The 25,314-nt window shown below is 66.0% G+C and overlaps 2 protein-coding genes across 8 annotated transcripts; one reads left to right on the top strand and one right to left on the bottom strand.

Annotated features, from left to right (window-relative positions):
• Window positions 1–40: 40 nt before the first annotated feature.
• Window positions 41–4,361, bottom strand: RDH8 (retinol dehydrogenase 8). 4 transcript variants are annotated; one of them, XM_019495176.2, is made up of 7 exons: window positions 3,674–3,838; window positions 3,114–3,233; window positions 2,801–2,959; window positions 1,784–1,963; window positions 1,480–1,573; window positions 1,059–1,242; window positions 41–733 (listed from the first exon to the last, which is right to left on the bottom strand). In XM_019495176.2, exons 2-7 carry the CDS (start codon window positions 3,214–3,216, stop codon window positions 506–508), a joined length of 948 nt encoding a protein of 315 aa, XP_019350721.1. In that variant the 5' UTR covers window positions 3,217–3,233; window positions 3,674–3,838; the 3' UTR covers window positions 41–505. The 4 variants fall into 4 exon arrangements, with proteins under 4 accessions (XP_019350721.1, XP_014456689.2, XP_019350723.1 ...); XM_014601203.3 differs by lacking the exons at window positions 3,114–3,233; window positions 3,674–3,838 and adding an exon at window positions 4,159–4,361; XM_019495178.2 differs by lacking the exon at window positions 3,114–3,233.
• Window positions 3,884–24,786, top strand: COL5A3 (collagen type V alpha 3 chain). 4 transcript variants are annotated; one of them, XM_059732212.1, is made up of 67 exons: window positions 3,888–4,016; window positions 4,982–5,149; window positions 5,310–5,523; window positions 5,811–5,973; window positions 7,031–7,153; window positions 7,252–7,401; window positions 7,977–8,084; window positions 8,166–8,312; window positions 8,501–8,548; window positions 8,655–8,696; window positions 8,881–8,943; window positions 9,168–9,242; window positions 9,766–9,849; window positions 9,930–9,986; window positions 10,078–10,131; window positions 10,382–10,435; window positions 10,519–10,572; window positions 11,019–11,072; window positions 11,150–11,203; window positions 11,284–11,328; window positions 11,567–11,620; window positions 11,713–11,757; window positions 12,043–12,096; window positions 12,189–12,233; window positions 12,366–12,419; window positions 12,802–12,846; window positions 13,027–13,080; window positions 13,319–13,363; window positions 13,450–13,503; window positions 13,608–13,715; window positions 13,796–13,849; window positions 13,977–14,030; window positions 14,355–14,399; window positions 14,678–14,731; window positions 14,934–14,978; window positions 15,298–15,351; window positions 15,520–15,573; window positions 15,658–15,711; window positions 15,796–15,903; window positions 16,093–16,182; window positions 16,312–16,365; window positions 16,495–16,602; window positions 16,749–16,856; window positions 17,377–17,430; window positions 17,567–17,620; window positions 17,847–17,954; window positions 18,168–18,221; window positions 18,300–18,353; window positions 18,558–18,611; window positions 18,782–18,835; window positions 18,971–19,078; window positions 19,284–19,337; window positions 19,810–19,863; window positions 19,989–20,042; window positions 20,142–20,195; window positions 20,441–20,548; window positions 20,919–20,972; window positions 21,087–21,140; window positions 21,267–21,374; window positions 21,691–21,744; window positions 22,001–22,036; window positions 22,164–22,217; window positions 22,295–22,523; window positions 22,876–22,988; window positions 23,124–23,192; window positions 23,293–23,529; window positions 23,755–24,786. In XM_059732212.1, the coding sequence occupies exons 1-67, from the start codon at window positions 3,929–3,931 to the stop codon at window positions 23,899–23,901; spliced, it is 5,304 nt and encodes a 1,767-aa protein (XP_059588195.1). In that variant the 5' UTR covers window positions 3,888–3,928; the 3' UTR covers window positions 23,902–24,786. The 4 variants fall into 4 exon arrangements, with proteins under 4 accessions (XP_059588197.1, XP_059588195.1, XP_059588194.1 ...); XM_059732211.1 differs by having other exon boundaries at window positions 7,249–7,401; XM_059732213.1 differs by lacking the exon at window positions 20,441–20,548 and having other exon boundaries at window positions 7,249–7,401.
• The last annotated feature ends 528 nt before the right edge of the window (window positions 24,787–25,314 follow it).

Raw genomic sequence — 25,314 nt, 5'->3', positions numbered from 1 at the left:
ACTTCCCACCACTGAAAGCGACAATATTTTGGAGAAAACATGGAATCTAGGACTGGTTTTATTGGGTTTACAGAGTGCCTTGATCTTGCCGCCCCTCCCCTCTGCCACCCTCAAAATGGAGGAGCTGGTTCTGGAGAAGTGGGAGATCTCTGGATTGTGAGCTGGGGGTGTCTCAGTGTATCAGAAGCCAAAGCAGCTCCAGGAAGATCTTTGGCTCACTGCTCAGTAAAAGAGCAGGGTCAACACAGATGCAGCTGTTGTCTGTGTTTTGGGCTCAGGGAACCCTGAAGATGGGGGCCACACACCAGGAGGGCAATGCTTTTGGTGCCAGCAGCTGCTCATGAGGCAGGAGCATGCTGTGGGTGATGGATGGTTTTGTGTCAGCAGGTCTAGGTCACTTTCAATCAAGAGTTATACAGGAGTCAGCTGAGGAGTGATTGGGGGCTCCCTGGGCTGGTGCTGGGAAGGAGCTGCCCAGCACCGCAGCCAGGAGAGCAAGCTGGGGTCAGGCAGGGACCACCTGGGGTCGGCAGCAGCCACAGGCGAGACACTGGAGGAAGCGGAGGCCAGGGCCAAGGAGGCGGCCGCCGCAGCTGAAGAGCAGGTGGTGGGAGGCATGGACAGACAGGGTCCCCGAGGGGTCCACACGCTTCAGAGCCACCAGCACCTTGTAGCCTCGGTTCGTCTGTGTGCGGAGGGGCGGGCGGGCAGCCCCCAGCACCCGCACCACGGCCTGCAGGCACAGACCATCAACACTGCCCCAAATGCCCATCTGTCTATCCCCACCAGTACATATCCCACTGTCTGTCCAGGAAATTCCCCCTCCCAGTGTCTATCTGGTCTGGACCATGCTGTTGGGGGAGCTAGCCATGCAAGGGAGTTAGGGGCTGCAGATGAGGTAGGGGTGCTAAATGTGGGTACCTGTAGCCCCCACGCTTTATGGAGGGGCCCCTAGCTCTGTGAAGGAGGCTGGAGGGGTCTTGGGACACAGGGCAGGGTAATGAACCCCTCCACCCCCAGGTTTTCAGGCTTCTGGGGCTGCCCTGGGCCCCACGCACCTCAACTACATCCTCAGGGCTCTGGCCCAGGGCGGCGAAGAGGCGGCGGGTGGCTGGCACGTAGGCATCCCGAAAGGCGCCCAGCGTGGTGGGGTCAGTGTCCGGAAAGTCACGGTGCGAGGCCTCGTCCAGCAGCTGCTGCTCAAAGGCTGTGTGCACTGGGCCGGGCTCCACTAGGGACACACTGTGGGCACAAGCAACGTTCATGGAGGTGTTGGACTCCAGTGCCTCCTGCAGCCACCCCCCACCCCACCCACCTGGAAAAGCCCCTGAGCTGTACAATGCCATTCCCCGCAGGGCTCCAAGCAGGACCCAGGGGCACCTCTGTGGAAGAAGGCAGAGGCTGAGAATCCAGGGCAGCCCCACAGCCTCTGGTGCTGCCCCACTATTCCCCCTGCCCCTCCTCCCCCCGCCCACTCACTGGATGTTGAAGTGCAGCAGCTGTATGGCCAGGCTCTCACAGAAGCCCTCCACAGCGAACTTGGAGGCCGCATAGATGTCATTGAAGATGACGCCTGTAAAGGGCAGAGGGGCTGAGCCAGGGGCAGGGGGCAGCTGGGGGACTGGGAGGTAGCTGGGGTTGATAATGATTGAGGGGAGCAGCTGGGGAGTCACAGCACCCTGCTGCCTCCCTGCTCCCCTCTGGGGACAGCTCTGCCCAACTGCTCTGTGCCCGCCACACCCAGCTAGGTGGGGTTCCCCTGCCCCCTGCCCCTGGCCCTCACCCTGCAGGCCCATGACGCTGCTGATGACCACAATGTGCCCAGTGCGGCGCTGCTTCATGCCGGGCAGCACAGCTCGCACCAGACGCACGGTGCCCAGGAAGTTGGTATCCAGGACACGCTGCATCTCAGCCACTGAGAGCCCCTCGAGTGGCCCCGCCAGCCCCACGCCTGCATTGCTCACTGTCGGGCAGGCAGCTCAGGACCCAGCCCCCACAACCTGCCCGCCTGGGTCCCCTCCTGCCCCTGCGGCACAGCACCCCTAGGGACCCCTTGCCCCTTGTCCCACAGCGCCCCTAGAAGGTCTCCCTACCACCCCACAGTGTCCCCTACAGGTGCCCTCCCCTTTCCTCAGTCCCACAGCACCCCTTAGGGCCCCCCTGCCTGTCCCCTCCCCCATACCACAGCGCCCCCTAGTCCCCCCTGGCCCCCACCACAGTGCCCACTACAGGTGTCCTTCCACTTCCCCCTGTACCACAGTGTCCCCCAGAAGTCTCCCCTCCCTCTTCTGCACAATGTCCCCCAGCAGTTTTTCTACCCCTCCTGTACCTCAGTGCCCCTAGGGAGCCCTCTGCTCCCCCTATCACAGCGCCCCCTACAGGTGCCCCCCTCCCCCCTGTACCACAGCGTCCCCCAGGGGTCCCCTTCCCAGCAGCGCAACACCCCGCAGGGGTCCCCCTGCCCCCCCACCACAGTGTCCTTTACAAGTGCCCCCCTCTCCCGTGTACCACAGCGCCCCCCAGGGGTTCCCTACCCCCCTACAGCGCCCCTCAGGGGTCCCCCTGCCCCCCACCACAGTGCCCCTTACAGGTGCCCCCCTCCCCACTGTACCACAGTTCCCCCCCCAGGGGTCCCCTACCCCCCTAAAGCGCCCCACAGGGGTCCCCCTGCCCCCCCACCACAGCGCCCCCTACAGGTGCCCCCCTCCCCCCTGTACCACAGCTGCCTCCCGGGGACGCCTCTCCCGGCAGCGCAGCCCAGGCCCCCCCAACTGGCGCCCCCGGCGGCCTCCGGCCTCACCCAGCACGTCGGGGCCGCCGGGGAGGCCGCGCAGGCACTCAGCCACCGACTCGTCGCTGCACACGTCCAGGCGGCGGATGCTGAGGGTCCGGCCCAGCGCCGCCCCCGCCGCCCTCTCCAGCGGCTCCCGCCGGCCCACGTCCCGCATCGTGGCGATGACTGGAGGCGGAGCGGCAGCCTCAACCCCCGCCCCTCCCCGCCCGGGCACGGCACAGGTCGCGACGCCCGGAGAGGCTTTGCAGCCGCTACCCTCGAGCTCGGCCGGGCGGGACGGGCGGATCCCCCTTGCCCCCCGGGACCCTCCGCCCCTCACCCTGGAAGCGCTGACGGGGGTCGGCGGCCAGGCGCGCCGCGAGGTGCAGGCCGATGCCCGAGGAGCAGCCAGTGATGAGCACCGTCCTGTGCCCCGCGGCCATGGCTGCCCCCGCCCCAGCTAGCCCGGGGATTAGGGCCCACGTGGGAAAAGATCCGGATCAGGATCAGGACCGCGATCAGTGCCAGCCCGAACAGGGCGGGCGGGGGTGGGGCGGGACCCGAGGGGGCGCCCGGCCCGGGGTCTCGGTGCGGAGGGGCTGCAGCTGTGCGGCCCGGCGGGCAGCGGGAGGGGCCGCCGGCCGCGGGCCGAGCCCGTGACTCACCGATGAGGCAATGGATGAGTCAGGCGGCCCCGGGGGGCCCCGCAGCTGGTCCAGGGGCCCAGCCAGGCCCCCCGTCCCTCCCCCACCCCGCCCCACACCCGCACCTCCCCCCCCAGTCGCAGCCGGGAGGTGCTCGAGGGGGCCCCGGGGTCCAGGCAGAGGGAGCCGGAGGAGGGTCGGTGCCCCGGGCTGGGTCCCAGCCCCTGCGCTTGGGGTCCGGGAGGGTGGGCTGCACCTGCCCGCGTTGAGCAAACGCTGCCGCCGGCCCGGAGCCATGAGCCGCAGCTGCTGCCGGAGCGGGACCGGGGGGGTGTCGGGGCCCGCGGGGAGGGGCCGGGCCGAGCCGCATCGCTCGCATTCCCCGGCCCGGCGGCGCCGCCCCGACTCGCCCCGCACACCCGGGGGGCGGCACCGGGGCACCGGGGCGGGGCGGGGGGGCGGGCGCTGTGGCCTCCCCAGCGCACCCGTCCAGACCAGCCGCGGCCCGAGCATGGAGCGGCGCCCGCGCCCCGCCGCGCCCCCCCCGCTGCTGCTGCCGCTGCTGCTGCTGCTGCCCCGGCCCCCCCCGGCGCGGGCAGGTAGCGGGGAGTCCCGGGGGGGGGGGCGGGCGGGCAGGGGGTCCCGGGCGGGGATCCCGCTCCTGGCGGCGCCGACACCGATACCTCCCGCGCCTTCTCCCGCACCCACGCGCAACACGAGCACGTGCCCCCTCCCACCCACCTCACGTGGGATCCAGGCATCCGACGCCGCCAGGTGCGACCCACCTGGGCCGGGAGTGGCGGCTTCAGCACCACGGACAGAGCGGAGCGGCGCCGCCCGCACCTGGCCCTGGCCCGGGGAGCAGGAAGGAAAGGGGCGGAGGGGGGGAGGGGCGCGATCCCCCCGGCTCCTAGTCACAGAGCCCCTGTTCCCTCCGGGGCCCCTCACTCCTGACCTGCAGACCCCTGCCCCCCAGCCCCGTGGCGCCCCTCACCCCCGACCTGCAGCCCCCTGCCCCCTCCCGGCCGCGCTCTGCCCTTCACTCCCCACCTGCAGCTTTCCCCCAGCCCTGCGGTGCCCCTCACTCTCGACCTGCAGCCCCCTGCCCCCCCAGCTCCGCGGTGCCCCTCACTTTCAACCTGCAGCCCCCTGCCCCCTCTCCCCGTGAGCCGTGGGAATCCTGCCCCCAGCCGAGACCGCTGGGAGCGTGGCAGGAAGCGGGAGCCCCGGCGGGGTCAGGGAGCCTGGGAGCGGACTGGACGGGGGGGCGGGGGGTGACTCTGGTCCAGCCCCTCCCGCCCCCGCCTGCACCGACAGGCCCCGCCCGGGGCTCCGTTGCCCCTGAGGTGCCCCCACCCCTCCCCCCTCCCGCACCTGGAAGCTCCGGATTAACCCCCGCGATGCCGAGGGCTCCTGCTTCCCCCACTCTCCCCCAAGGCTTCGGGCAGCGGCAGAGCCGGGCCAGGGCGGAGGAACGGGGTGGGGGGGTGGGGAAACTGAGGCCCTGCGCGGGGAGGCAGCCGGGCGCGCTGGCACTGACCCCTGGCTCCGGGCCGCGGGGCAGGGGCGCCCGTGGACGTGCTGCAGGCGCTGGGGCTCCAGGATGGCAGGGACGGGGTCTCCATCGCCGCGGGCATCTGCACCCAGCGCCCCGGCGACCCCGACAGCGACTTCGCTTTCCGCGTGGACAACCGCACCCACCTCAGCGCCCCCACGCGGCAACTCTTCCCCGGTACCGGCCGGGGCCGCGGGGCGGGAATGACGGGCACCGGGATGGGGGCGGGGGGGGGGTTGTGGGTCGGGAGTGAGGGGCACCGGGAAGGGGGCCGGGGGACTGCGGGGCGGGAGTCAGGGCGCGCTGAGCCGGCCTGTCTTGCCCTGCCCCTGGCCAGATGACCCCTTCCCCGAGGACTTCTCCATCCTGGCCACGGTGCGGCCGCGGCGGGGCAATCAGGCCTTCCTGCTCTCTGTGTACGACACGCGGGGAGTGCAGCAGCTGGGCGTGGAGCTCGGCCGCTCCCCCGTCTTCCTCTACGAGGACCAGCACGGGCAGCCCGAGCCCCCGCAGTACCCGCTCTTCCGCCAGGTCGACCTGGCCGACGGCAGGTGAGCGACTGGGAATCCAGGCGTCCGGGCCCCCCGCCCCCCCAGCCCAACAGACTCTCGTCCCCTCCCAGAGGCAGGATGGAGCCCAGGTGTCCTACCACCCTCACCCCCTATCCCATCTCCCCTCCCAGACCTGGAATCTCTGGAATCCAACAGGTTGACCTGGCCCAGGGCAGATGAGGGCTGGGCAAGCAGAGAACTCAGGTGTCCAGGCCCCCTGCCTGGGCTTTGACCCCCAGCTCCTTCCCAGAGCCGAGCTAGAACCCAGGCATCCTGTTCCCCTGCAGGTGGCATCGGGTGGCACTGAGCGTGGAGGGCCAGGTTGTGACGCTGTGGCTGGACTGCATGCCCGCGGCAACACTGCCCCTGGCACGGGGCCTACGGCCCGTGGTCAGCACTGAGGGCATCACAGTCTTCGGGGCACGGCTGATGGATGAGGAGGTCTTCCAGGTGTGGAGCCTGGGCAGGGGAGAGGGTGTCTGTGTGCCCCTGTTCATGGGCATGCAGGAGAGGCCATGTGCAATGTGTGTGAATGCGTGTGCAAGTATGTGATGCATATGTGAGTGTGTGTGCAAGTCTGTAATGCATGTACAAGAGCATGTATGAGCATGCCAGGGTGTGTGAGCATGTGTGCAAACATGCAATGTATGTGAGCATGTGTGCAAGAGTGTGGTGCATGTCTGAGTGTGTGTGCAAGCATGTGATACATGTGCAAGTGTGTGATGCTTGTGCAAGCACATGTGCAAGCATGCCTGGGGTCTGTGAGTGTGTGTGTAAGCATGTGATGCGAGTGTGTGTGGAAGCATGCAATACATGCGCAAGGTGTTCAAGTGTGTTTGCAAGCATGCCTGGGTGTGCATGCCGCCCTCCACCTGCACCCTCCAGGGCTCCGCCGCCCCCCACATTCCTTCCTGCTGATGCTGCTCAGGCAAATGTCAGGGGTCACTGGGAGAGAGAGGCCCTTTCACAGGGCCACGGGGGCATCCACCCCCACCCCTGGGAACAAGGGCCCTTTGTTGGGGCTCCACCCAGCTGGGGCATCTGGGGGGCCAAATCAGGCTGGGCCAGGCTGGCCTGGGCTGGGCTGGGCCAGGCCAGGAGCCAGGCAGGGAAGGCGATCTCCCTGGGAAAGCAATGGCGGGGGGGGGGCATCAGGGCTCTACATATGTGTCCTGGCATGACCCCATCCCTGTGCCATGACTCACCCAGTGCCAGCTGTGCCCAGCTGATGCCAGCTTCCCCCCACCCCGCCCCCACCCCTGCACAGACACCTGCCCCTTCCTGTTTGCCTGGCAAGCAAGGGACTGGGCCAAGCCAGGTCAGCCCAGGGGTGGGGGGGAAGGGGGGGAGGTGTCCAGAGGCAGTATTTGAGACAAAGGATGAGGATCAGGATGGTTTCACTCCCAGACAGCAGTGCCTGTGCAACTCCATCAGCCCTATCTACATGGATACACTTGTCCCTGCCTATGCACACACGTGTACAAGCCTCTCCTTTCTCCCTCCACAGGGCGATGTGCAGCAGCTGCTGATTGTGCCAGATCCGGCAGCCGCTCAGGTGTACTGCGAACGCTACATGCCTGGCTGCAATGTGCCACTGGCCTACCCACTGCAGGCACCCTTCCCGGAGCAGGTAGGTGGAAGACAGACCCACCTCCAGCGGGGCAGGGGCTGGGGGCAGCATGGGTCCATCTGTCTGTTCCTCATGCTCTCCTTGCCCCTCTCCAGCAGAGTAGGCCAGAGCCAACCAGCACTCCACGACGGAAGGGAAAGAAGGGCAAAGGCAAAGGTAAAGGCCAGGGCCGGCGCAAGGGCAAAGGCAAGAAGAAGAGGAACAAGGAGCAGCTGGAAGTGCCCACGCCCCTCATGGCACTAGGCCAGGTACCGGATCCCACCCTGATCCCTGGAGCCCATGGCTGAACCTCAGCCCCCAAGGTCAGGGGAGCCCCTGGCCCAGCCCCGGCGCCGGCACCCAGCCCAGGCTGCAGCTGACGGCTGTGAACCGGGCTGGGGGCCAGAGCATGGTTGGCCCCAGGGCGATGAGTCATGGTGGGAAAGGGGGGGCGGCCGGTGCCTGCCCAGGACCATTGCTTGGGTCCCCTGATCCCAGCCCTGCCTGGGAAACCCCAACCACACTGGGCCCTCTGCCAGCCCCTCCCCACAGCCAGCTGCTGACTCCTGCACCCATTCCCTACCCCTCTGCCTTCTCCAGCACCCAGGCCAGAGCCCCCTGCCCAGCCTGTAATGCCCCGTAGCAGGAAACAGCTGCCCCACACAGCTCCGCCAGCCTGTGGCACCCACATAGGACTGGAGTCAGGCGTGGGCTAATCACAGCACCATCTGGGACCTGACACAGCTGTGCATAGCCCCAATGCCTCCCTGCTCCCCCCATCCCTGGGTTCCATGCTGGCTCTCGGCAGGCACCTGATACATTCTTCTGTCTCCGTGTCTCCAAGGATGAGTCACTTGTGGCCCCATCAGAGGATGAACGCAGTACTCCAGTGCCCACTACCAATCCTGACCCCACTGTGACCACCAGCCCTGGCCACACCAACCCCCATGAGGTACCACAGGCACCAGTGAGCATCACCCCCACCCCCATGCCCCTGGCCTGATGACCCCCAATGAACAGCCTTTCCCCGCAGGACCTGGTGCTTGGGCGTGACGGGAACCCCAGCGCCACTGGCTCATGGCCACAGGAGTATGAGGAGTATGAGGAGGCCACAGAGCCCCTGGGACGTGGCCGCTTTGGCCCTGCAGAACCTGATGACACCATGGTCTGGACCATGCAGGTACTACCCACCTGGGGCTGCCAGACTAGGGGACACAGGCAGGGAGCCCACAGGCCATACAAGAGCATAGCATCTGTGGGCCATACACTAGCATTGCACCTGTGGGGTGCGTAGCTGGGGCTTCAAGGGTGTGAGGCATGGGACCTGTGCTCTCCCTCCAACCCCACACCGCCCCTCATGTCTTCCAGAAAGGCAGTCTGAAGGGCAAGAAGGGGGAGCCGGGTGCTGTGGAGCCTGTGAGTATGGGATGGGACCAGCATGGTGGGCATGGGGCTGGGCCTTGGGGGATGCACCTCCACTCCCACTGTGGCTCTAATGGGCTCCTTTTCTCCCTCTCCACAGGGCCAGCAGTTTGAGGGGCCACCTGGACCTCCAGGCCCTTCAGTAAGGAGCAGGCAGTACTGGAGGATTTATTGTCCACTTGCCCCTGCAGGCATGGGACAGGCTGGATTTGGGGGGCAGACGGGGGGTGGAGGCTGCAGCAGTCGGGGTCAAGTTGGGTTTGTGAGCATCTGGGAGGGGCTGGGGGGTTTCTGCTGGGGTCTGACTCTCTTCTATGCCTTCCCAGGGTGAAATGGGCCCTGCAGGGCCCCCAGGGCCTCCAGGGTTTCCAGGGGACCCTGGCGACTGGGTAAGGATGCCACGGCACAGGGAGGTAGGGATGTGGAGGCGGTCTCTCTGCAGCTGCAGCCCTGGGCCCTGCTGTGCTGGGGGCTGCAGGGGCTGAGGAATGAGCGGCTCACTCCCTGTCAGTACACGTCCGCCTGGCAGCAAAGGGAAGCAAGGGGAGGGGGCTGAGGGGCTGCAAGCCCCAACTTGATGCTCCATGATTGACGGCCGCCCCCTCCTTCACAGGGTCCCGCTGGGAGGCCAGGGCTGCCAGGAGCCGACGGGGCGCGAGGGCCACCAGGCACAATGATCATGCTGCCGGTGGGTATGGGTACAGTGGGGGAAGGCAGGTGGGGCAGGAAAGGGTTGGGGACCTCCAGCTGCTTTGCAGGGCTGTGAATTGCAGCTAGAGGTGTGGAGGTGCAAGGGGAGGTGGTCAGCTCTGAAGGGTGTGAGGGGTTCCAGTTCTGGGGGTCAACTCTGGAGGTCACAAGGGGCTGCAGCTTTGTGGGGTCATGGGGACATCATGGGGGACAGCTTAGGGGGAGATTACAGGGGGATGTTTTGGGGGGTCACAGGGGCCTGCAGCTTTGGAGGGTTATGGGAGCCAGCTCTGGGGGTTCACAGGGGATCAACTCTGTGAGTGTAGAGAGGTTGCAGCTCTGGGGGGGTGTCCAGTTCTGGGGGGGTCACAGGAAGTCAGCTCTGGGGGTCACAGAGGGATCAGCTTAGGGGGGTCATAGGTCAGCTTTGGTGGTCATGGGAGGTCAGCTCTGGGGGTTGTGGGGGGTGCAGCCCTGGGCCCCTCACTCACTGCCCTCCCCACCTCCCTCTGCCCCGCTAGTTCCAGTTCGGTGGTGACACCCACAAAGGCCCAGCAGTCTCGTTCCAGGAGGCGCAGGCCCAGGCCATCCTGCAGCAGGCCAAAGTGAGTCCCCCCCTAGGCCCCCTGACCCCCAGCTGTTCCCCAGCCCCTGCCTCACCCCGCTCCCTCTCCTCTTCCCACAGCTGGCCATGAAGGGCCCCCCTGGCCCCATGGGCCTCACTGGACGCCCTGGACCCTTGGTGAGTAGCTGCATGGGAGGGGTGGAGCTGGAGAGGTGGGGGCTGGAGAGGGCTGGGCTGATCAGGCCTGGTCACCGTGCTGTGTCCCCAGGGTCTCCCAGGCTATCCGGGGCTGAAGGGCGATGCGGGTGACATGGGGCTGCCGGTAAGTCCTGGGGTAGGATGTGGGTGTTGGGGGTTGCCCAGGGGAGCTGGGCTGAGTCGGGCAGGGTGGGGGGTACAGCTGAGCACTGGAAGGGTAGGGGACCAGGTCCAGGGGGACGGGGGGCATGGGCTGAGCAGCCAGGTGCTGGGGCAGCAAAGAGGATGGGGGGGGGCAGGTCCAGGCTGGGGGTCATGGGGGTGCAGCCGGATGCTGGAGGAGGCAGGTGTCAGCCCCTCTGCTGTCTCCACAGGGTCCACGGGGGATCCAAGGCCTGATGGGGCCACCAGGGAGGCTAGGCAAGAGGGTAAGTGTCGGGCCCTGTCCCCTCCCCACCACAGTGTGCACACCTGGTGCCTCCTGGCTTCCCTGACCCACCTTGTCTTGCAGGGCCGTTCTGGGGCCGATGGTGCCAGGGGCCTTCCAGGTGACACAGGACCTAAGGTGGGGCCGGGCAGTGGGCGGAGGGAGCCTGGACACCTGGGTTCTCCCTAGCTCTGGGAGGGCAATGGGGCCTGGGGGCCTGGAGCAGGGGGGCTGGGAACCCAGACACCTAGGTTCTCTACTAGCTGTGTGGGTGGAGTGGGGTCTGGGAGCCCCAATGCCTGGGTTCTCTGCCAGCTCTGAGAAGCAGTGGGAGTCCAGATGCCTGGGTTCTTTTCCTGCTGTGGGAGGGGGTCTAGGAGCTTAGAGCTGGGGCTAATGGGAGCCTGGATGCCTGAGGTCTATCCCAGCTCTGGGATGGGGTGTGGGGCAAAAGTGGAGCCAGGGCAAGTGGGCATCTCTGCCTCCTCCAGGGCTCCTGCCTCTCTCTCTCTCCCTCTCCCCACCCTGTCTTTGCCCCCACCAGTGCCTGCAGCATCTGAAGCTGGTCCCTTCTGTCCCCACAGGGTGACCGGGGCTTTGATGGGCTCCCGGGGCTGCCAGGTGAAAAGGGCCACAAGGCAAGTGTGAGCTTACACCCCCTTCCTTGCATGCCCCCCCCCCCATGCTCCCCCTCACTTTTGGCTCTCCCCCACAGGGCGAAGTTGGGAAGCCGGGGTCACCGGGCCCCCCTGGGGAGATGGGCCCCAAGGTAAGTGCTGGGTTGGGGTTGGGGGAAGGAGGAGGACTCTGGTACAGAGAGTTCACTGAGCATGGCTCTGTCTCCTGCAGGGTACAGATGGCCTACCAGGGCCCCGGGGGCAGCCAGGGGAGCCCGTGAGTACCAAGGGATGGGGGAGGGGGTAGGAGCTCAGATGCCTGGGTACTTGCTCCCTCTGGGGCAGGGGGCTGGGAGCCTAGATGCCTGGGTTTAGCAGCAGACTGCCCTGCTCTTTGTTGGTATGAGCCCCTTATGCTTCCCCCCATGCCTCAGTTTCTCGGTGGTGGTGGGTCACATTTGTTGTGGGGATGGGACAATGTCACCCCAGTGGTAACATGTCTATTTTGGCCCCAGGGCATGAGAGGCCTGGCAGGATCGCGAGGTGTCCCCGGCTCCCCAGGACCGCCGGTAGGACCCCTGTCTGTCCCTCTGTCTGTCGGTCCCTCTGCCTGCCCTGCGCACTGCTCTGATGCTCTCCTCTCTCCCCCTACCCCCCGCAGGGTCCAAGCGGCATCGATGGAGCTACCGGGCCCAAAGGCAACCAGGTGCAAGCCCACAGCTGGGGTGGGGGACTAACTGTGAGGGGAGCTGGAACCCCACAGCCAGGAGACAGAGGGCTCCTGACTTGGGGTTGAGAGGCAGGAGCCACAGATGCAGGGGATGAAGGAGGGCACTGGGAGGAGGGCACAGAAGTGACTGTGATAGGGAGGGCTGTGTGGGGGCAGTCTGGGGCTGCATGCACAGGTGTGTGCGTGTTCAAGGGCATAGGCTTGCGTGTGGCTGGTGCAGGCATGTGCCCACACTTACCGGCACCTGCTTTGTACCCCCAGGGCATCATGGGCGAGCCAGGCCCCCCTGGGCAGCAGGGGAACCCAGGACCCCAGGTATGGCTGTCTGTTTATCCATTTGTCTTTCTGTCTGTTTGCGCATCCGCCTGTCCATCTGCCCCAGTGACCTGCTCTATTTTGTCTGCTAGGGCCTGCCCGGCCCCCAGGGGCCCGTGGGGCTGCCAGGGGAGAAGGTGAGTGGGAGGGGCTTGTCCTGGGCTCTTCCCCTTTCCCCCATACCCTGTGGGGCTCAGCACCCCCTGCCCTGGCAATGGAGGGGTTGGGGGGGTCTTGGGTGCACACTGACCCATCCTGTCTCCCCACAGGGTGTGCTGGGCAAGCCAGGCATCCCAGGCGTGGCTGGGGCCGATGGACCCCCTGTGAGTACTGGGGCATGGGGGCAGGGCAGGGCAGAGAGGGTCTCACCCTGTAAGGGCCAGATACAGGCACCACCAGCTCCCTGCATCCCTGTGCACATGCATGGTTGCATGCATGCACATGCCAATGTGCACAGGCCCATGCCAGCACAACTTGTGTGCCCCTGTGTGGCTGTACATGCAAACATGCCCAAGCACAGACAGGTTCTCCATGTATGCCTGCACACTCCCATGTTCGTATATGCCTACACACATACACCCATGCGTGCACTGTCTCCTGCTTTGGATCACCTCCATCAGGAACCTGGTGAGAGGACAGGGCTTGGGTGAAGGGGGCAGGGGCAGGGGGCTGTGACCCTAGTCCCACCACTGTTTCTTCTTCCAGGGTCACCCAGGCAAAGAGGGGCCAACTGGGGACAAGGGCCTCCAGGTAGGGCCGCCCAGTGAAGCAGGGGCATGGGCACAGCCACGGCTCCACCTGGTCTGGGAATGGGGGGGACTGCTGGGGCGGTGGTCAGAGGTGGTGAGGGTCTGGGGGCAGTGCCTGGGGGGGTGGGGTGCCTTGGTGAGGGAGTGGCATGTGGGGGTTCTAACACTGTCTCCGTCCCAGGGCCCACCTGGCACTGCAGGTCCTGTCGGCTACCCCGGCCCTCGAGGAGTCAAGGTGGGTGCAGACTGTAGCTTCCCCTAGACATCTCGCCCCAAGGTATCCTGGTGCCCCTCGGCTCCACTCCCACACATCCTCTGAGCCTGCCCTGGGCTTTGAGGGGCCCTACCAGCCCCTCACACCTGCACCGAATGAGTCAGGGGTCAGTCCCATTCCCTCCCCTGGGGCTACCGGGCCCTGTCCTATGCCCCTGTCCCAGAGGTTGTTCTGTTCCGAACCTTTCATGTCTTTGCAGGGGACCTTTGGAGCAAGAGGCCTGAAGGGCAGCAAAGGGGAAAAGGTAAGCAGGGTCTGGAGGCTCTGGGTCAAGAATGAGGGGCACCAGCAGGGCAGGGGGGGACCCTGCTGACCCCTGTTTCTGTGCAGGGAGAAGATGGATTCCCTGGCTTCAAGGGCGATATGGGCACCAAGGGTGACAGGGTAAGTGTCAGAGGTTGTGGAGGGGTGTGGAAGGAGCTAGGCAGGGCAGGAAGGGTGATCCCTACTGCTCCTGCCCAGCCCCAGCCCCATCTTTGCCATTCCAGGGTGACCAGGGGCCTCTGGGGCTGCGAGGGGAGGATGGCCCCGAGGGGCTGAAGGGGCAGATGGGCACTGCAGGGGAGCCAGGGCCACCTGGCCTGGCCGGAGAGAAGGTGAGCGAGTCTGTCTGTCCCTCTGTCCTTCCATCACTCCACATGCCCTCGTGCTGAGCTGGACTGCGCTCTCTCTGCAGGGCAAGCTGGGTGTCCCAGGCCTGCCAGGCTACCCCGGGCGCCAGGGCCCCAAGGTGAGCTGTAGGGGATGAGGGAGGGAGGGGGGGTCTTTGCCCCAATGCATGTTGGGAGGTGGTCATGTGGGTGGTTGCACTGGCCACCAACCTGACCTATGACCTTTGACCTGTGCTCACCTCACAGGGCTCCACCGGCTTCCAGGGCTCTGTGGGGCTGGCCGGCGAGAAAGGCAAAAGGGTGAGTACATGTCCAGGGTCCTGTACATGTTTGTGCGTGGTGTGTGGTGCATGCATGTGCATGGCATGTGGCGAACATGTACAGTGCAGGCATTTGAATAGCACATGCACATGGCATGTGACACATTCACTGGGTGCCTACACGCCTGGGCATGTCTGGAGGTGCAGTGCATGTGCACATAGTTCCTAGGCATGTATGCAAATGTATGTCCACATGTGTGTTCATGTGCACTGTGACTCAGTGTGGAGGTGTGTGCATGTTCCAGGCCATACATGGCCACACAGTAGCCCCATGCGCCACACACTGATACCAGGATCCCTGCAGGGCAAGGCTGGCCAGGCCGGGCAGACAGGACCACGTGGATCCCCGGTGAGCAGCTCCCCCATCCCATCCTCTGTGAGCCCCCAAAGACCAGACTCATCGGCCCCTGGGGGCCCGTTTCCATGGCAAACCACCTTCAGCCCCTGGGGACCCCTGTTTCCACGGCAACCTGCCCCAATCAGATACCAGGGCCCCATGCCCTGCCCCAAGCCACACCCTGCCCCCCACCCCACCCCACCCCAAGCCCAGCCATATCCTGTGGCGATAGGGCCTTTGTCCCCCTACTCTTCCCAGGGACTGGTGGCTCATTCCCTCCTCCCTGCTAGGGCCTACCTGGAGAGCGGGGCCAGCCAGGGAGCACAGGGAAGCCAGGCCCAAAGGTATGTCTGTTGTCTATCCGACCCTCTGTCTGTCTGTCTGCAGCCCATCCCCCCTCACCCCCTTCCAAAGCCCCACATCAGGGCCAGGTCCCTGCCCTGGTTCCCCCCTCTCCCCCTTCCCCTCCCCAGCACCAAGGTCGGGGGCAGTGCCCCCCACCCCTCACCAGATCTGTGCTGCCTCAGCCGGCACCTCTGCCCACAGGGAGAATCTGGCCACGATGGGGCTCCTGGCACTGCAGGGGAGAAGGTGAGTGGGGGGTGGCTGGGGGGCTGCAGGGCTGGGAGTAGAGGCTGGGGGGCCTCTCCCCCTGGGGGGCTCCAGGGCTGGCGGATGGTATCTGAGGAGCTGGAACAGGGTAGAAGGCTTTGGGGCTGGAGGTGGGGTCTGAGGGGGCTGCAGGGTGGGGGGTGGGTGGGGTCTGGGAGGGTCTGGGGCAGGTTGGGGGGTCTGAGGAAGATGGGGGTTGGGGCAGGGTGGGGGACTGTAGAGCTGGGGGTAGGGGCTGGGGCTTTAGGGCTGGGGGGCAGGTTCCTCTGGGTCTCATGGCTGCTTCCCCCCACGACAGGGCCCCCAGGGGCCACAAGGCTCCAGTGGCTTCCCAGGTCCCAAGGGGCCTCCAGTAAGTACACACGTGTGAGGGCATGTCCATGCATGTGCCCATGCACCAGGGCAGGGCCACAGCATGAGGATATGCCCCCCTCCCTCTCCTGAGCAGAGTCAGGGCTGGGGTCCCTGTGTAGCCCCTGGGGGTCCTGCTGCCCCTCTCAATTTGCTTTGCCTTTGACAGGGCCCCCCTGGCAAAGACGGGCTGCCGGGACACCCAGGACAGCGTGGAGAGCCAGTGAGTGCCCCCTGCCTCTGCCCCCTGCCCAACTAAGGGCCAGAGGTCACTCCACATTGACCCTCGCCCCTCCCTGTCCCACAGGGTTTCCATGGCAAGACCGGCCCCCCTGGCCCCACAGGGGTCGTGGGACCTCAGGTGAGTGAACCCCCCTTCCTTGCCCTCCCATCCTTGCCCCCCAGCTGCTTCCCCCAGCTCACCACAACCTGTCTGCACCCCCAGGGTCACTCAGGGGAAACTGGCCCCATGGGGGAGAGGGGGCACCCAGGCCCCCCTGGTTCCCCTGGGGAGCAGGGGCTGCCAGGCGCTGCTGGCAGAGAAGGCACCAAGGTAAGTGCCTGGGGCCAGCAGCCCGGACACATGGGTTCTCTCCTTGCTCTGGGAGGGCAGTGAGGTTTGGGTGGGTTGGAGCAGGGGGATCTGGAAGCCCAGACACCTGGGTTCTCTGCTGCTCTGGGAGGATGGTAGGCCTGCGGGAGGAGTCCTCTGCTCCCCCACTCTGACATTTCTGTCTCACAGGGAGACCCTGGCCCAGCCGGCACCCCTGGAAGGAGTGGGCCGCCTGGTGTCCATGGCTTCCCTGGCGCCCGTGGTGCCTCTGGCGAGATAGTGAGTGTAGCCAGGGCCTGGAGACATGGCCCCCACCCCTGACACACTCCCCCTGGGGGGAATGTGGCTCAGAGCAGGACCACCTGCCTCTCTTCCCATCTGTAACCATCCTGTCTCTTCTTCCTGCAGGGTCCAGCTGGCCTGAAGGGTGGGGAAGGCCCCCCTGGCCCTCCTGGGCCCACAGTGAGTGCTGGAACCAGTCCCCCCACCCCGACCTCAGAGCTGGGAGGGGCAGGATGGGATGGGGGAGTTGGGCAGGGAGTCCCGGGATGGGGGGTTGTCTCTGCCCTAACCCCTGCACTTCTCCCCCAGGGCTCCCCTGGTGAGCGCGGTCCCTCAGGCCCTGCCGGGGGCATCGGGCTGCCAGGACGGGGCGGGGCACAGGGCCCTCCCGGCCCTGCTGGTGAGAAGGGATCCCCGGTAAGTGCTGGCTCATGGCAGGGCAGGGAATGGGGCCAGGATGCCTGGGTTCTCTCCATCTGTGCCCAGGTTCCCACAGGGTGTGGGGAGGGGTGACAGGTGGGGAGCCAGGGCCATGCCCCCTGACACTGCCCCTTCCCCCACAGGGCGAGAGGGGCCCCCTGGGCTCAGCTGGACATGATGGGATCCAGGGCCCCGTGGGGCTGCCAGGTGCAGCTGGCCCCCCGGGCCCTGCCGGGGAGGACGGAGACAAGGTAGGGGGAGTGGGGAGCAGGGAGGTGGTTGTAGGTCTATGGGGGTCTTGTGGAGTTGGTGATCTCCATGGAAACTGCCTGGCTGTGGTGTATTGTGGTAGTGATATAGGCATCCCTGGTGATGCTCTCCCTTGCGATGGCTGCCCTGGTAAGAGCAGGTTTCCTTGGCCATGGACTGTGTCTCCAGCATTGATCTGTTTGCCTGTGGGGATGTGTATTCTTGGTGATGGTTCCCCTGGTTACAGTCAGCTGGAGGTTGGCTGATTGCCTTGGTGATGGGGGTTTCCCCAGTGGCAGGTCCTTAGTGATGAATGGTGGTTGCCCTGGCAACAGTTCCCTAGGGATGGGAGTTTCTCTGGGGATGGCAAGGTTTCCATGGTGACAGCTCCCTGGGAAGGGGGGGGGGCGGGAGTTGTTCAGGGGTTTCCCTGGTGATGGCTTTTCCCTGGTTACAGTTCCCTGGCAACAGGCTCTGGTTTCCCCAGTGACCAGGGTCTCACCAGGTCTCTCTGCCCTGCAGGGTGAGATGGGGCTGCCAGGGCAAAAAGGCAGCAAGGGGGACAAGGGGGAGCCGGTGAGTATGGGGGCCTAGGGGGCATCAGCTAGTGCTGGGCTTCCCCCCACCCCAGGGACAAGGAGGGGGTGGGGGGGGGTCAAGGAGTGGGGGGGGGTTGTGCCTACCTGGTTCTGATGCTGCTTCCCCCCTCCAGGGCCCACCGGGGCCGATGGGGATTCAGGGGCCCATTGGGCATCCAGGCCCCGCGGTGAGTATCCAGAGAGCCCTCCAGGCCCCCCAAAGCCTGCCTGACACCCCCCACCCTGCAACAAGCCCTTCTGACCCCAGGCCCCCTATGTGACGCCCCAGCCAGCACCCACCCACTGTTCCCCAGTGCCTGCCCAGCCAGGAGCCCCGTCCCCTTCCTCATGCCCTGGGGACATGTCTGGTTCTCCCTGCCCCCAGCTGACACTTACCTGTCCCCCATCCTCCAGGGCCTGGATGGGGAGCCTGGGCGCCGTGGGCAGCAGGGGATGTTCGGGCAGAAGGGAGATGAGGGTGCACGGGGCCTCCCTGGTGTGAGCGGGCCTGATGGACTGCAGGTAGGAATGAAGGGGGCAGGGGACTGAGAGTTTGGAGTGAGGGGTACCGGCAGGAGTGGGGGGCTGTGTGGAAGGAGTGAGGGGTACCACCAGACGAATCTGGGACAGGGCAGTGGGTGAGGGAGACCGGGGTCCAGGGGCAGGGGGGGTGACATGAACTCTGCCTCCTACTAACCTGCCCCCCCGCCCCACTCACCCCTGCTTCCTCCTCAGGGCCTGCCAGGCCCTCCTGGTGAGAAGGGCGAGAGCGGAGACGTTGGCCCCATGGTATGACCCCCACGACCCCTCCCCCACTTTCCCCCATGACCCCCACTACTCTGATATGCTCTGCTCTCCTCCCTGCAGGGTCCCCCCGGAGCTGCAGGTCCCCGAGGGCCACAGGGCCCCAGCGGCGGGGAGGTGAGTGCTGCTGATACTGAGGGGCAGCCTGGGGAAGGCTTGGGGGTTTGGAGAGGGGTTGAGGGGGCAGGGAGGTTCTGACAGGCAACAGGCGGGGCTGTTCCTAGCACCTGGGCTGGACAGCCTTGGGGTCTAGGCACATGGCCCCCTGGCTGGGGGGAGGGTCCAGCCACAGTAACCTCCCCCCATGTCTTGTCATTGCAGGGCCCCCAGGGGCAGTTGGGTGGAGTGGGGCAACCGGGTGCCGTTGGGGAGAAGGTGAGTGTGGAGGAGGCAGGGGGCATATGCCCTATAACCCCCACAGAGCCAGCTGCATCCTGTGTCCCCACCAGCACTCCTCTGGCCTGTGGTCCACCCCATGCAGCTGGGGGGGCCATGCCCATGTATCCCCTTTCTGGGGCCCTGACACCAGCCTGGTCTCACTGCAGGGGGAGCCGGGTGAAGCAGGGGACCCAGGGCCTGCAGGGGAGCCAGGACACCCCGTAAGTATCCAGTGGGGGGAGGGAGGGGGTGACACCGTGCCACAGTCATCGGTGGGGGCTGGTGCAGGTCAGGGCAGGTCCTGGCACCACCCTTCCCCTCCACCCCACCTGGCGGTGACATCCCCTCCCTGGCAGGGCACCAAAGGGGATGTTGGTGAGAAGGGCGATGCAGGGCCATCGGGTGCAGCTGGAGCGCCAGGCAAGAGGGGACCCCCTGGTGATGATGGGGCCAAGGGCGATCTGGTGAGTACAAGGGAGGGTGTAGCAGGGCATTGAAGGCTGCAGGGGGGATCTAGGGACCAAAGGTGAGTCACCATCACATACACTGGCCCCTTGCACACCCTCACATGCTCATGTTAGGTTGGGACGGAGGACCAAGATGAGCACTCACTGGCATGAGTGCTCCACCCTTGCACTCACACTTGTGCCCTGCCCCCACCCCCCGCAGGGCCCCATTGGCTTCCCCGGAGATCCTGGCCCCCCAGGAGACCCTGGTGTGTCGGTGAGTTTGCTTCCCACCCCTAGGTACAGGGGCTGGGGGTGGTGGGGCTTCTGCAGTGCTGGATTCATCAACATTGTCCCCTGAGAGAGAGGGACAGGGAGCCTGGGGACCGGATGCCTGGGTTCTCTCCAGCCGGGGAAGTGGGTGGCCAGGGGGTGCTGTGGGGTTGGAGCAGTGGGGCTGAGAGCCCAGAAACCTAGGTTCTCTACCTTTCTCTGAGGCGGATGTTAAGATCGGGGGAGGGGGCTGGGGCCTGGACATCTGAGTTCTCTCCAGCTCTGGGCAGGGGTATCTGTGGGAGTTGGAGCAAGAGGATCAGGCAGGCTGGACAACTGGGTTCTACCTCTGCTCTGGGTGGGGGTATCTGGGGGCTTGGAGGTGGGGGATCAGGCAGCTTGGATGCCTGGGTTCTCTCTCTGCTCTGTGGGGGGAGGGGGAGGATGGTAGAGGTACTAACTTGTCTCTGTCACAGGGCCTGGACGGAGCCCCTGGGGACAAGGGTGATGGCGGAAACCCCGGTGCCCTGGTAAGTAATGGGTGATGCGGGCTGGGCTGACCCCCCTTGCCCCACCCAGACCCCAGCACTGCCCCTGCCTCCAATCTCCTGTGTGCCCCCCCAGCTCTTGTTGACACTGCTTTGGTCTCTTGCAGGGCCCACCTGGCGCCTCGGGGGAACCTGGCCCCCCTGGCCCCCCAGGACGGAGGGTGAGTGGGGGTGGGTGCAGGGGGGCCTTGGGTGGGGGTGCAGAGGGTGGGGGGCACCATGGGGGATTCAGGGCAGCGCTGATCACTATCTTTGTCTAGGGGCCAGCAGGGCCAATGGGGCGCGAGGGCCGTCAGGGCGACAAGGGAACCAAGGTGAGCAGTGATCGCCCCCCCTCCCCCCCAGGGCAGCACTGAGACCCCTGTGCTTGTGACATGGCCACCCTGAGCCAGCTGGGCAGACCTCTGCATCAGAGGGTGGGGGGGAACAGCCCCTGTGCCTCCAACCCTGAGCCAGCCCATGCCCTGGCTTAGGGCAGGATTGGGGCCACAGGAGGGGAACAGCCCCCACACCTGCCCCCCAGCCTGACAATGCTCTGACACAGCTTGTCTCCCCCCAGGGGGAGCCAGGCACAGAGGGGCCACCTGGAAAGATGGGGCCCGTGGGAGCGCAGGGCCCCCCAGGCCGACTTGGCCCCGATGGCCTGCATGGGATCCCAGGCCCTGCCGTGAGTGACAGCAGTGGGGGAGCAGGGCGGTGGGGGTGGGGAAGATGGTGCTGGGTAGCTTTCAGCCCACATGAGCCAGCTGCTGGCTCTGTGCATGTGGGCACCAATGTGTGAGGTCTGGTAGGGCACATGCATGCATACTTGCGCAAGGTGTACTCTGGTATGTGTGCACACTTGTGCGAGATGTGCTCTGGCCCATGTGTGCCTGTTCATGCTCCAGCACTTCAGAGTCTATGTGAGCACATGCAACACCTCTGCATGCTGCAGCCTGCTCCCTGCAGTGACCCTGGCAAGGGGGTGGGGAGCAGAGGCAGAATCTGGGGTCCCCATCCTACTCCCCACCTCCACACCAACACTGTGTCTCCCCCAGGGCGAGCAGGGCCTGCTGGGTGCACCAGGGCAGGCGGGGCCACCAGGGCCCTTGGTGAGTGTGTGATGGGGACAGGGCTAGGGTTGGGCTGGGCTGGGCTGAGTTAGGAACAGGGCTGGGCTGGGCTAGGCTGAGGTGACCCCCCACTCTCTCCCCCTTGCCCTGCAGGGCCCTGTGGGGCTGCCAGGACTCAAGGGTGACCCCGGGCACAAGGGCGACAAGGTGAGTTCCCCTGCTGTGACCCCCTGGATACCCCACCACCACAACCCCCATGATCCCAGTCCCATCCCTTCAGAGCCCTGGAGACTGGGGGGGTGGGTTCTGACGCTGGCACCTCTTGCCCCCCAGGGCCATGCAGGACTCATTGGGCTCATTGGTCCCCCTGGAGAGATGGGCGAGAAGGGGGACCGGGGGCTGCCTGGTATCCAGGGCCCCATGGGGCCCAAAGGGAATCCCGTGAGTATAGGGTGGGAGGGCTGGGCAGGGACTCAGGGGTAGGGGCTGATTTCCAGCAGCTGCAGGGAGGTGTGTGTGGCAGAGGGGCTGGGTGAGGACCCAGGGGATGGCAGGTCTGAGAGGGGCAGGGACTAGTTCCTGGGAGTTGTGTGGGGGCTGGGCTGCAGGGAGGCACTGAGTGGAGGGACCCAGTGTTTGGAGGTAGGGGCTGGTTTGGGGAGCCTGGGGGATACAGGGGCTGGTTTGCAGGGGAGACAGCAAGCGTGGCAGCGGGGGGAGGGGGGGGGGCACAGTTGACCCCATCTTGTCCCTGCAGGGCATGACCGGTCCCCTGGGTCCCCCTGGACCCCCTGGACCACCCGGACTCTCGGTGAGTATGTGCTGGACTGTGAGGGGGCCACATAGGTCTGATGCGGCCAACAGGGTCGTGAGGGTGCACACACCTGCATATGCACACCCCAGGCACATGCACACACTTCTTCTGTGTGCACACACACCACTGGCACACTTGTCCAAGCAGCTGGTCTTTCTGCCTGTACGGATTGTGGGGGGCAGGTTGAAGCCTGGGGGTCAGCCTTGAATCAGTCTGCCCAGGCACTCCCTGACCCCTCCCCTTCTCTCTGTAGGGGCCGGTGGGCCAGAAGGGCTCCAAGGGCTCCCCAGTGAGTATGGCCAGGTGGGGGCATTGGGATGGGGTGGGGGGCACTGTCTGCTGCCATCCCAGAGAGGGTAGAGACCCAAGGCATCTATCTAGACTCCCGCCTGCATGGAGCCCTCCTCCTTTTGCAGGGGGCGCTGGGCCCCAGAGGAGACACAGGACCTCCTGGCCCCCCAGGGCCACCGGTGAGTGAGCACAAGGGGGGAGGGAGGGGAATGGCGCTGCCCCTGCCTCATCTGACCTGATGCCCATTCTACCCCAGGGCCCCTCAATGGAGCTGCTGGAGCCACTGGCGCTGGCGGGAGGCCGGAGGCACCGTCGGGGAGCACCAGGCCTGTCCCCCAAGTCTACTGAGGGCCTGGAGGAGGTTCATGCGGTGCTGAGCTCCCTGCAGGCTGAGGTGGAGCAGCTACGGCGCCCGCATGGGACCCCTGATAGTCCTGGCCGTGCCTGTGCTGAGCTGCGGCTCTCCCACCCTCATCTGCCTGACGGTGACAGCCAGGGGGCAGGGATCTTGGAGTCTGGGCTCTGGCTGCCAGTGGGGGCTCAGAAACTGGGAGGAGTTGGCTGGGGTTACTGTGGGGCATCTGGGGGGCACTGGGGGAAGGGCTGGGAACCCTGGAGTCTGGGCCAGCTCTGTCGGAAGCAGAGAAGCAGTGAGGTGGGGCCAAATGGAGCCAGCTCCTCTGGGTCTGGGGGGCTCTGGGGAGAGGATTGGGTTCAGCCTGGAGAGGGTGGAAGCTGGTCCATCCATCTGTCAGTTCCCCCCTCTGTGGTCTTGGAGCAGGAGGGTGGCTGTGACCCATGCAGCAGCCCCTCCTGGACCCTTCCCTGCCCCCTCAGGTGAGTACTGGATCGACCCCAACCAGGGCTGCTCCCGAGATGCCTTCAGGGTCTTCTGTAACTTCACCGCCGGTGGCGAGACCTGTCTCTTCCCCGACAAGAAATTTGAGGCTGTGAGTGCAGGGAGAAGGGGGCATGGGGCTGCAGTTCGAGAGTGAGGGCACCAGCAGGCCTGTTGCTGCCAGAGGCTGTGGAGAGCTGGAGCCAGGGCCTGGTGCCCCCCAGCTTCCCCATTCCTCCCTTCCCAGGTCCGACTGGCTGCCTGGAGCAGGGAGAAGCCAGAGTCCTGGTTCAGCTCCTTCAAGCGGGGCCAGAAGGTAGGTGGGGGTTCTGGGGGATCGTCCTGAGCTGGGGGACAGAGGGGCTCTGTGGCCATGCCCTGACACCCACCTGGCCCCCCATCCCCCCCTCCTGCAGTTCTCATATGTGGATGTGGATGGGCACATAGTGCCAGTGCCTCAGGTCACCTTCCTGAGGCTGCTGAGCGCCAGTGCCTACCAGACCTTTGCACTCACCTGCCAAAACGCAGCTGCCTGGTTTGATGCCAGTGCCAGCAGCTTCACCCGGGCCTTGCGACTGCGTGGTGCCAACGGTGAGGAGCTTGGACACAGCCACCCTAGCGCACCCATCCATGCCCTTGCTGACGGCTGCCAGGTGAGATAGGCATCCCAGGGCTCCCAACAGCCCCTGCCCTCACCCTGTCCTTGCCCTTACTCTTGCCTTCTGTCACCTCTGCCACCTGCCCCTGCTCCTCTGATTTCTGCCCCCTGCTCCTCTAATACTTGCCCACTGCCCCTGTCCCCTGCCCCTCTCTGACCTGCTTGCTCCCCTTCTGATCTCTGACCCCTGCCTTCTGACTCCTGGCCCATGTGTCCACAGGTGCGTCGGGGACAGGCACGCACCGTGCTGGAGGTGCGGGGGCCCCATGTGGAGTGGCTGCCGCTGGCTGATGTGGCCGTCACCGACTTTGGGGGTGCAGGGCAGAAGTTTGGCTTTGAGCTGGGCCCTGTCTGCTTCGTGGGCTGAGCCGCTGCAGGAAGGGGGACAGCTCCGGGCCCCTCCGTCCCCAGAACCCCCCTGCCTGCCCACCTGGGCGCTCTCAGGACTCAATGCCCTCCCAGGGCAGCTGTGGACAGAGCGGGGCACCCCCCCCCCAGACTGAATGAGGTGTGGACTGCCCCCCTCCCACTCCCCTATGGTGCTATGAGGCTCCAGGAGGAGCCGCCCTAGTGACGCACTGGAGACATGGCCAGGATCAGGACCTGGACTTGGGTCTGGACCCAGCCTGGCGCAGATGCCCCCTCCCCGGCCCCCAAGACCATCTGTCTGTCCGTCCAGCCTGCTGGGGCAGGCAGGGGGCAGAGGGGGCCTGGGGCAGGTGCTTGGGGCCTGTGTATGGCCCAGGGGGTGAGTGAAGCCACACACATTTGCACACACCCTCATACATGCACAAACACACATGCACATGCACACCCCCCAGGTGCATGCCCACACACTTGTGCATGCAAGCATTAGGCACACGCATCCAGGCACATGCATACCCACCCACCTGCATGCACAGCCATTCACGCACGTGTGGACACCTCCTCCCATGTGCAGGTGTGCATACACACACATACACATTCAATTTGTTCACACCCCCCCAGGTGCAAGAGCAGGCACAAGTGCACAACCCGCAGGTGCACGTGCACACACGTGTGTGCACACGCCGGCGGGTACACAGGCACACACCCACACACATGCACTCACGTATGCACACACCCACAAGGTGCTTGCACACACACGCGCAGACAAGCGCACACACACCCCCGTGCACACGCACCCAGGTACATGCACACCCACCCCCCGGGCAGCCCCGGCCCGGCCCCTCCCCCTCGCGGAGACTGTACCAATAAACGAGTTGTATCGACACCCCCGGAGCCCGCCCTCATGCCCCCGCGTTGCCATGGGAACTGGCTGTCTCGTGCATCCAGCCCCCCCGTTTCCTACGTTGCGCGCCGCTGGTTTCCATGGGAACGAGCCGTACCCCCCACCCCTTCCCCCGGCATCCAGCCCTGGGGGCGGCGATGGGGCGCACCGTGAGCCCGACATACCCCCCCCATCCCGCTTGCCCCCCGGCGGCGCTTGACTGGCAGGTGCTGGGCGGGGGCGGGTGGCGCGGCGGCAATTGGCGCTCGGGGCCCCCGCCCTGCACGTGGAACCTCTGGGGGGGGTAGGTCCCCCAGGCAGCCCCCCCACCCCGGCACAGGAGGATCGGGGTCCCCCGGGGGTCCCAGGCGGCAGCGGCTCAGACCCCACCGGGCACGTCTAACCGAAGGGGAGTCCCCCACTGGGGTCCAGAGATCTCCGCGGGGGAGGCGGGAAACGCAGCCCGGCCCCGGGGCAGATCCCAGGCGTCCGAGCCCCGCGCCCCCCCCACCCCCCGGGGACCCCGGCGTC

The sequence above is a fragment of the Alligator mississippiensis genome, chromosome 8, assembly GCF_030867095.1.
Source record: "Alligator mississippiensis isolate rAllMis1 chromosome 8, rAllMis1, whole genome shotgun sequence".
NCBI lineage: Eukaryota > Metazoa > Chordata > Crocodylia > Alligatoridae > Alligator > Alligator mississippiensis.
This window is presented reverse-complemented; position numbering and strand designations above follow the sequence as displayed.